This window comes from Theobroma cacao, chromosome 2 (assembly GCF_053813885.1).
Source record: "Theobroma cacao isolate CCN51 chromosome 2, ASM5381388v1, whole genome shotgun sequence".
In the NCBI taxonomy this organism is placed as follows: Eukaryota; Viridiplantae; Streptophyta; class Magnoliopsida; order Malvales; family Malvaceae; genus Theobroma; species Theobroma cacao.
In genome coordinates this window covers 46,015,530-46,025,950 of record NC_142640.1, presented here as the reverse complement: position 1 = coordinate 46,025,950, position 10,421 = coordinate 46,015,530, and the positions used below count along the sequence as shown (strand labels likewise).

Here is a 10,421-nt window from a genome sequence, read left to right as displayed (position 1 = left end):
AATGTTTTTAATAAGGCTTCTGGTCATAATAAGTTTGCATATACGGAAGATATTATTTTCAAATGCAAATGATTACCTTGATGATAGGATTTACTCATTAAACTTGCGAATGTGAGTTTCTCAGGTATTTTCCTAAATGAGAAAATATCCTTAGATTCCACTAGTATGATGGATGGATTCGGGAAGTACACTCAATAAATGGTTTTTCGTTTGGCATTATCCAGATTTTATGTCATGCATTTCACGATTGCTTCATATGCACATCTCACCCGTTAAACCAAATAAGATGTTTTAAAAGATAAAATAAATAAATCAGGATTAAGGAAACATAATAATAAAATTAAAAAGTTATAGTTAATAGGATAACATATGGTTAAGTGGTACCATTCGTGGAATGGGCGTAACGGGGTGTTAATTCTTCCCCTTGCATAATCGTACTCCCGAACCCAACACTAAAATTTGCAAACCAGTTTATTGTTCTTTAGATAGATTCAAAATCAATTTAGAACTCCGTCTATAAAACAAATTTAATTAAGTGACCAATCACACCTAAATAAAAAATATTAGTGACGACTCTTTAAATTTTTTACGTCTAGTGGAAGGGTTCTCAGACCCACACGTTACGACATAAGCTAAAAAAAGTCCTCTTGCCATATACTGATGAGACCCTTTGAGCTTCCCTCGATATCCATTGCCAATCCCTGAGTCCTTTCCTTTCTCCAAAGAGATTCAAAACAGTTCTGTTCGATTGTGCTCAGTTTCGTTTCTTAAAAAAACATTATATTTGGCTTCCATTTGTTTATGAGTCCTCTAGCAGTTTTTTTTCTTCTCAATCCCCCCTAAACCACGAATATTCCAAGAAATCAAAATCATAGTAATAAAATCACACAAAGCGTTAGGACTTACTCGGGACTCATTTATGAAGCGTACTCCTCTTCCACTTTAGTGATGGCATCTTTAACCTTTTATGAAGGTTTTCTGAATTGGATGCCCAAGCTCCTACTCATCTAAATAACCTTATCCTCTTCCTTTCGCAATACTCGATTCTTGCTCTCGATGCCATTGTCTGAAATGGAATTATCTTTTAAGAAATCCTCTTTTTCTTTGTCTTTTCTAATTACCTCCTCAACATCCTTGTTGATTTTCATTTTCCTTCTTGTCACAGTCTCTAGTTTGCTCACACTTGATCTATTTGTTTTCCTATTTACTGCCAATAATCTTTTACCTTTTGTTTTTTTCATTTTACTTGTTGCTGGCGAATTGTAATTTTCATCGCCACATACTGACTTCCCTGCTTTCCTAATTGACCATTGCATTTCCTTGTCCTTGTGTGTCCGGGATTCAATGGTCGAAACTTTGTTCTTATTTTTTAGCCTACTAAACACCATAGGATATTTCATGAGACTGTTGATGGCCACTCTTTTCTTTACTCATCTTGTGGAGTTTTTACTGCACTCGAAACTTTCATTTCTCTCCCCATTAGTTGTTTGCTTGTTCGTTTCCATGGAGATGGCATCCTGACTCTTGGTCGTCTTCTTAATTTTTCTTTGCCCTCTTTCTTATCTTTTCCTCAATAAATCGACTTTTCACTTTTTTTGTCTGAAGCCTTCATGTCCCCAAGTGTCCAGGGCAATGAGTCTTTAGGAGGCTTTCATTTGTCTTTGCAACCCAAGATTCCGATCCATCGCTATTTTTGAACCTATTCTTACTAGATTCGGAGTTTTTTTCTGGTTCATTGTTGATTTTGTCTTTGTGGCTTTTATAGGTACCTAGCCTATGTGGAGATGTTTCGAGAATTTAGGGACCTTCCCAAGCTCTTTTCCTCTGTGGGTTGGACATTTGGGATCTTGCCACCTCTTCATTCGGTTTATTTGGATAGTTGTCCCTTATGCCCAAGTCAGCACATGTATAATTCCCCATTTTAGCATTCAATGAAGAAGCCTGTACATTTAAGTCCATAGGACCACTAGTAAGTTCCTCGGATGAGTTGTTGGCTTCCCCAAGGCCTGCTCTACAATTACCATTTTTATTGTTGAATATAGTAGAGGGTGAATCAGCTTTTTGCAACCCAGATCTCAAAGTCATTTGATGGTCCATTTTGAAATTTTCTGCCAACCTCTTTTCAATTCTCGCTCATTCTTTGATCTCTAGATATGGGTTGCTTGGCCCAGGGTTTTTGTTAAAGCCCCACGACCTCGAATCGTTGCTCCATGAATCATCTAAATCTTCCATGATTTCCTTTCCTTTGCTTAAGTTGGGAATACCTTCATTTGTATCAACCTTTATCACCTTTGATGGTATGGCTCTAATGAATATAAGTTTATCCTTCACTATCACTTTGGTGTAGCATGGAATTCTTCTTAGGCTATCAACCTTAATGTAGACACTGTCTTAGTCAAGCCTATTTTTCAACTTAGTATATTTATCGATATAGAAGAACTTACCCCAACTGTCTCCTAAGGCTTTGAACAAGTTGATATGCTACAAATGGAGTGGCACTTCCTTAACATAGAGCCACACTTGTAGCTCCCTAACAAAGTTCTCATGGTTGAATGGGACAATGTCAATTATCCACACTAGAAACGTATCTTTGTAGTTAAAGACTAACAGTTCCATTTTCTTTTTCTTTGAGAAAGTTAGAAGGATTTGGAGGCCTTCCGTAAGTCTTACCTCCGCAATGATACCCTTATAGCCTAAACCATTCCTAACATGTTTGAAGAAAAACGCATTTCTCAAGGTTTCTATGGCGCTTCTTTCTAACCATTTGAACTCGGAATGAAGGATATAAACCTTCACACCATCCTTTTTTATCACTTGAGGTCTCAAAGTCCCTTTTTTTCCCTAACACATTGGAATTCTTCGGATATTGATCAGAGCCTTATCTAAGACTTGGGTTTGGAACTCAGGGGAAAGCTACTATTTATATGAGTACATCTGAAACTTTTAGGATTATTGGATTTTTTTGATGACCTTTGTCCAAGACTTGTCAAGGACTTTGAAATTGAGAGTTTTGTTGCATCCAAATTTGTACATGAACAATTTCAATGAAGAAGGCTGAGAAACTTGATCAAAAAACCAACTGCCTCAAAATCTATTACAGTTGGACCTGGTTTGAAAGAATATATAAAGTTAGGTCCTGAATTGGTTATTACTAAAAATGAAGTCCTAAATTAGAAATATATGTCAACTTTAGACTTCAAAGGTGATTTTAGCGATTAAAGAGAGTACTAATAAAAGCTCAACTGACCGTTATTACCATTATTGTTCCGCCAAAAAGGAGATAAAAAGATCCCGACCATTCTCAAATGAAGAAGCTTTTTGGAGCCAGCTACAAATTCCTCTACCCAGCTCTCAAAACCCATTTCGAAAACCCTGAGTTCCCTAATATTCTCATACCCATTTCTTATATCCACAACTCCACCAACACCCTATGTCCCAATTCAAAGTTGGATGTAGTTTTCGATGAGCTTGATGAGCTCCAATCTTCAAAATCCATACCCCATAGTGCCCAATCACCGTCAGGAATCGACGTGCCGTTTGATCAGAGGAGACCCACGAAGCGAAATGAATCAACGGTCCTGATTTCACATCCTTGGCAGGAGTGGGTGGATTTGATGGAATTCTTGTTGAAGAGAGGCTACTTCGATGGAGATGGAAACCCTTTCGAAAATGGTGAATTGGGTTTGAAAGAAGCGAATAGTATCCGCACTGCGTGCCTTAATTTTGCTAGGGATCGCTTTAGTCTTATAAGGTAATGTAGGAGTTATTTCTTTTTTCCTTTTATTTTTAAAAATTTTTCTTTTTGGGATTGGTTGCATATAACCTGTTTGATAATTTTTCTCCTCTATATATATTTTTTTGGTCTTTGAGAATTGAATTTGAAATCGAGTTTACAAGCTTCAGAAAAGGGTTTGTACGCTTCATGTGTTCATGTAGCTTTATAATGGATGTGGAATCTATGGCATATCTTGGTTCAACCCTCTCTGTTGTTTAAGATTGTTTTTTGGCAGCTCCTTTTGTGTTTAGAACTTTTGTTTGTTCATTGCCTTTGGCTTCCAGGTATTTCTCAAGGAAAGATATTCTGGTCATTGCAGGATGTGGATGCCCCAGCCTAGATAGGAAAGTTGTCAACTCCGGGAAGCGCCTAAGAGCTTATGTGGGCATTGATGAAGGAAATGTATGTACTAGGCTCCTCTCTTTGATTGTTACTTATAGTTGATGTGGCCAATAAAAGTGATCTTTTCCCTTTTTTTTTCCTAATTATTATTATTCATCTCAATTTGTTCTGTAGGTTTGCAGCTCCTGCAATTTGAGAGGAAACTGTGACAGGGCTTATGTAAAGGCACGTGAAGATGAAGGTGGGAGGACTGTGGATGTGATGCGCATTTTGTTGACACATGGCCTTGACTCCATCACCGGTTCTGTGGAGAACAAGCCATGCCAAAATAAATTAGTTAAAGAATCAGTACGAAGACTGCTGAAAGAAATGGTGGATTATAGCACCCAGGATTTACAATCTGATATGCCAAATGCTGCACCGTCAAGGGGGGATGTTTGGCTACAACATCATTCAAGTACACAAGGACACCTAAAAGTTCCAATGAAGCAAGGCGATTGGCTTTGCCCCAAGTAATTTGATAGCCTATATTATAGCAATTTTGGAAATTTGAATCTCAAAATGTATATATATTCTATCACCAATTTGCCTTTACTTTCCATTTGGTAGATGCAACTTCCTAAATTTTGCAAGAAATATAAAGTGCTTGCGCTGTGATGGTTTGTACGAAGAACGACTGAGGCAACTAAGAGAGGGTCAGGATAATCTACCATTGAAGAAGGGAGACTGGATATGTGACAGGTTCTAATTCTTTAGATTCTTTGAGTTTTTAATGGTGTAGCTCTGGTTGCCATTGAGACTTTCAATTCTTGCAGATGCAACTTCTTGAATTTTGCAAAGAATACGAGATGCCTGCAATGCAAAGAGAAGCCTCCAAAACGGCATCTCAACCCTGGGGAATGGGAATGTGAATCGTGAGTTTTCTCCTACATTCAATTTCCCTTAAATTCTTTGAATACTTGAATACAACAGCCTTGTTTAATATTGTGTTACAAAATTTAAATGTCTGGAACTGTACAGGTGCAACTATATTAACTTTAGAAGAAATATGGTGTGCTTGAAATGTGACCACAAACGGCCAAAGGTACCAATTGCTTCAAACAGATCCACTGAATTTGAACGTGACAATAGAGACTGTATCAACCATGACGGATCAGGATTCCACAGTGGTGGATGTGAAGGCAACATTGGTAAATCTGCAGGACAATACAGAAAGCGAAGCAAAGGTGCAGATATGTGGAGGTTTGTACATGAAGAGAATGAAGATCAAGAATGCTTAGATTCACGGACTGAGAATTCGAAGTTCATTGATTTTCCCATTAGTGGGGGTAAGAGTACGCTGTCACATAATGCGGAAGTGAAAGAGAAGTGGAAGTTGGAGATGTTAGAGAGGAGCAGAAGTCCCACAAGCATAATAGAAAATGATGAATTTAAATGCTCTGCCAGCCAGAGAAAGTTGGAATTGCTTGAATCTTCCGATAATGAAGAGATGGCTGGGTGGTTTATGCATAAATAGAAAGGGCAGCTTAAAAAGGTTACCCACTTAAAAGAGCAAAAAAAAAAGGTTACTTACTTTATACCTGAACGTAAAAATGGTTAGAACCGATCAAGATGAATGTTTTACTTTCCAAAAGCATATTGATGTTGTTTACGTATTGCAACGTCCACCTTTTCTTAATGTTAAATTAATCATTCATTATTAAAATAAAAAACCATTTTTCCAACTATTTAGTGTTACCTTTCCTCTCTTCTACCCTATTTCTTCTGCTCTGCTTATTGTGGGACTTTGTAATGTCTTACTAACATGTAAAACCCAGTTTTGAGGAAGATCAATTACTGGCAGAAACACATTTTGTACGTGACAGAACTACGAAAATTTGCAGAATCCATTCCAGGTAATTTTGATATGTTTCCCCGCTACTTACGGCAAAGATTATTGAGCTTTCTTATTGTATACTGACTTGAAAATATAAGGGTCTGATTTGCAGAATATTCTTACCTCAGAAACTACAAAGTACCATATGGTTTTATCTTCTCCCCTACAGTCTATAGTAATTTGTCAAAGTTTTGCCATCCAGTTCCTTGGTGAAGAACCTTCTCATGTAGTCATTATATGTGAATTGACGGTAGAGGGCTGGTTTCCCTGCTGAAGTAAGCTCAGGAAATGGTCCATATAAGGCATCCCTGGCACTAGCATTGAAGAAAACAGCAACCGACACACGAGGTTCATGGGAAGGATTGGCCAGCACTCTATGCTCCACACTTGTGTACTCGTCATTTGACAGAATCTGAAAAATGAAGCAAAGAGAACTTCAGACACCATAATTCATAGCAAATAAAACACTAATTAATAGATCCAATAACTAGCATGCAACAATGCTTTAGGCTCAAATATTGCTTTTTAGCAGAAGGCAAATCCACCCACAAATTACAGCTTGAGTCAGATAAGAAACTTAATGGAACACTGAAAAAGATAGATTAGCAGCAGTTGAAGTTGAAAGTATACCTGACTGGAATAATTCAAATCATTTTCTCTAATGGACTTTATTATTATTTTTTTTTTAGTGCTTATTTGGCTTGGTTTTTTTTTTAACTTATACATCTCTTAAATACAAAAGTCAAGCCAAACAAGAATTTGGAAAAGTTCTAAAAATAAATAAATAATTTTTTTAAAAAATAAAATTTTGAAAAAAGAAACTTTAAAAAAAACTCCAAAAAAGAGCTTTCTCTCCCTTTTTTTTAAAGCACGTCTCTTTTTTAAGAAAATTTTTCTTTTTGTTTCAAAAATGTCATCATCTATTGAAAAAATTTCAACATTATTTATTTTTATTTTTATATGATTTATTATTAATTATAAATTTTATGTTATATAAAAATATTTTTTATACTTTTTATAAATAAAAAATTAAAATTAACTTTTTTTTCAAAATAAAAGAATTTGTAATTAATAAAAAATTCTTTATTAAATAACTTTTATGATAATTTTAATTAAAATTAAAATTTATATAAATTATTTTATCAAACAATTAAGTTATAAAAGAAAACTTATAAAAGTAAATTTATCAAATTTAATCTAATTTTAAAAGTTATAATTTTTTATAAAAATTTTATAATAACTTTTAAATTAAAAAAAATCAAATCAAACAAATTTTTAGTGTCGGGCAATTGAAGTTCATTCCCTAAAACAACAAAGCACTTACCTGAAGAATATCTGCAATGTTTATAACAAGAGCACCAGGAACAGGTTTGACATCCACCCATTCCCCTTCATGCTTAATCTGCAAACCACCAATGTGATCCTGCAGCAACACCGTCAGGACTCCCGGATCCGTATGAGATGAAAGGCCAACCGTCAGATCAGGCTGGGGACAGCAAGGATAGTAGTGGCCCACCATAAGTCTTGCCTCCAAACAGGTAGTGTTCTTGAGCCTGTCCGTATCCAAACCCAGCCCTTCGGACAACAACCCCATCAACCGCTCCCCTAATGCTCTGCTCTCTTTGTTCCACTCAACTGCCTCGTCTCTACAAACCTCAGGAATCTCCTCGAGCTCCGCTAGGGTAGGTCCTAGTTTTATCTGGAGAGTATCCCTGCCGTTCCACATAAAATTTTACAATTCAAAAACAAATTTAATCTCACTTTTCCTCAAATTATCGCAAATTTTAACAATAAATAGTATTGGAGAGGTGGGAAGATAACCCAATTCAACACGAATCATATAAATTTCAAAAATCGATATGAAAACAATAAAGAAATTAAGCTGTCAGTAAAGATAATGTTATAATCATAATCAATGCTAAAGTTATATTCATATAATAAAAAAATTTTGAGTTTTGATGAAACCTCCAGCTCGCGGCCTTAGAGTGAAACAAGTCAATGTTGGAAATGAAGGATACGCCGGTTCCCGTGTCCCTACGATAGAACCTTGCCTTGACGTCCGTTGGCTGCTCATGGAAAGCTCTGATGGAACCAATCGTACGGTCCAGAACCTGCACGGGAATTCCATGGTTTACAATCTGGAAGAACCCAAAGGATCGAGATGCACTGGCAACTTGCTCCACGACCGTTGACCTGGGCCCCGAGAGGTCGATGGCTGGGATGACAACGGACTCGGGTTTGGTTTTAGGTTTGAGGTCGGATAGAGTTTCGGGTGGGTGGATGAAGAAGCGAGGAACGGAGGTGAGGCCTGAATCGACTAGCCCTTTAACTCCGATTTTTGATTCGTCGAATCGTTTTACTTCTTCGGTTCTGTCGTATTGGTTTTCGCCATTCATAGTTGCTGCCATTTTTTTGCTTCTGTTTGATCTTATTAAATTTAACTAACAAGCTAAGCTATATGATTTTACATATAATCCTCGGAAGAAAGGTATAGGAGATAAAAATTTTACAAATATATACAGAATTATATTATTGGATATATAATAACAATAATTTTGACTTTTGAGTAGCATTTCATTGTTAGCCAAACGTGATTGTAAAATTTTGTGGTGGTGGTTATAACTTAGGTTGCGTTTGGTATAAAGATGTAAAGTTACATTTCTTGTAATGTACTCAATTAAATTATATTATAGTGTTTATTTTGTAACAAATCACTGTAATATAAAATTACAATGCAATCACATTGCAGTTAATGGATGTAATGTAATTGCAGTTTAAAACCAATACAATCACATTACATTGCACTCTACAATATTTTTAAGGACATATTTACTCATCATCTTTTAAAAAAATTACTCAAAATTCGAAGCAAAATCGTCGTTCTTGGGGTTTCTGCTACTTCTTCTCCATTTTGCTAAAGTTGCTCATCCTTCTTCTAGCTTTGCTTCTTCATCATCTGAAATTGTGGATTGAAATCTTTCATTCTTCTTTTTCTTTCTCCTTTTTTTTTATCTTCTTCTTGTATTCTTTAATCTGACTTTTTTGTGTTAATTTGGGTTTTCTTCTTATTTGTATTTTAGGGTTTATCACTGAAACAATTTGACCCTTGATCCGTAAGAGAGGTTGGATTTCTGGGCTAATATTCAACAAAAGGCACAAGTAATTGTGATGAAATAAAATGCTGCGTGTTTGGTTGCAATTTTTGGTTTTTATTCCCTCAACAAAATATGGGTAATCAAATAGTTTTCAAGTTCTATGCAATTAGAAATGCTGAAAGCAGCAGAACTCGTACCTAGCATTGCCAAATCCATGGATCCTAGCTTTGAGCAGAACTCGTACCTAGCATTAAAGTGTAACAAAATATTTTTGAATATGTCATGTAACAACAATATTTTTTCAATATAGCGTGTAACAATAATATTTTTTTTCAACATGGCATGTAACAACTTCTTTTAATCATGGTGTGTAACATGTTTTTGTACATAGCGTGTAACAATAGTATTTTTTTTCAACATGACATGTAACAATCTAACCATGACTTGTTACATTTTTTGTACATGGTGTGTCACATGTTTATGTATATGGTGTGTCACATGTTCCTTTACATGGCGTGCCACATGTTTCTGTATATGGCGTGTCACATGTTTTTGTACATGACGTGTCACATGTTTTTGTACATGACGTGTCACATGTTCCTTTACATGACGTGTCACATATTTCTGTATATGACGTGTCACATGTTTCTGTACATAGTGAAAACATCTTATCTTTAAAAATGCCCTGTTGGTTTATATAGGAATCTCTTCCCCTACTCAACTTCAAAAGGTCGTAACTTTGCGCTCGATTGTCCGATCGGGGTATTTTTTTTTTTTTGAATCCATGTAACTTTTCGAGATATTTCTGTATATGTCTGTTATAATCGAAACTCTTATAGTAATCTCGAGTAAGGGTGAAAATCATAGAAACGTCGTCACGTTTGAACTTGTTTTTAAAGTTTTTCTTCAAGTGGTACTCGCATAAACCATGATACGCTTCTGGGTATGCATTTTGGATTGCTTTCTTAATATCGAGATGCTGATCAAAAATGAAAATATTATTTTCAGGACAACCAACCGCATCACGCAACTTGCTAAGAAACCACGTCCACGAGACTTCGTCCTCAACATGGTCGATGCCAGAAGCAACTGGATATACGCACTCATTCGCATCTTTGCATACAGTGACAAATAGAACACCCTTGAACTTGCCTTTCAAATGTGTCACATCAATTGCAACCATAGGACGCATTACATCCCTAAACCCCCGAATAGAAGCCCCGTATGCTCAAAAACAATATTTGAATCTTTTTGCCTCATTAGTAGCTACTGTAGTGACTGTGCCAGGATTTTCTTGTTTCAACATATAAAAATACGAGGGTAGTAGTTGAAA

The 10,421-nt window shown here is 36.0% G+C and overlaps 2 protein-coding genes across 2 annotated transcripts; one reads left to right on the top strand and one right to left on the bottom strand.

The window, feature by feature from the left end:
* The first annotated feature begins 3,248 nt into the window (after positions 1-3,248).
* On the top strand, positions 3,249-5,841 carry LOC18609865 (uncharacterized). The gene is made up of 6 exons (XM_007045191.3): positions 3,249-3,751; positions 4,060-4,177; positions 4,292-4,629; positions 4,727-4,858; positions 4,933-5,031; positions 5,138-5,841. The coding sequence occupies exons 1-6, from the start codon at positions 3,306-3,308 to the stop codon at positions 5,631-5,633; spliced, it is 1,629 nt and encodes a 542-aa protein (XP_007045253.2). The 5' UTR covers positions 3,249-3,305; the 3' UTR covers positions 5,634-5,841.
* A 144-nt stretch (positions 5,842-5,985) lies between these two features.
* LOC18609864 (1-aminocyclopropane-1-carboxylate oxidase homolog 4-like) lies at positions 5,986-8,478 on the bottom strand. Its single transcript, XM_007045190.3, has 3 exons — positions 7,959-8,478; positions 7,318-7,705; positions 5,986-6,405 (listed from the first exon to the last, which is right to left on the bottom strand). Exons 1-3 carry the CDS (start codon positions 8,399-8,401, stop codon positions 6,157-6,159), a joined length of 1,080 nt encoding a protein of 359 aa, XP_007045252.2. The 5' UTR covers positions 8,402-8,478; the 3' UTR covers positions 5,986-6,156.
* Positions 8,479-10,421: the final 1,943 nt, after the last annotated feature.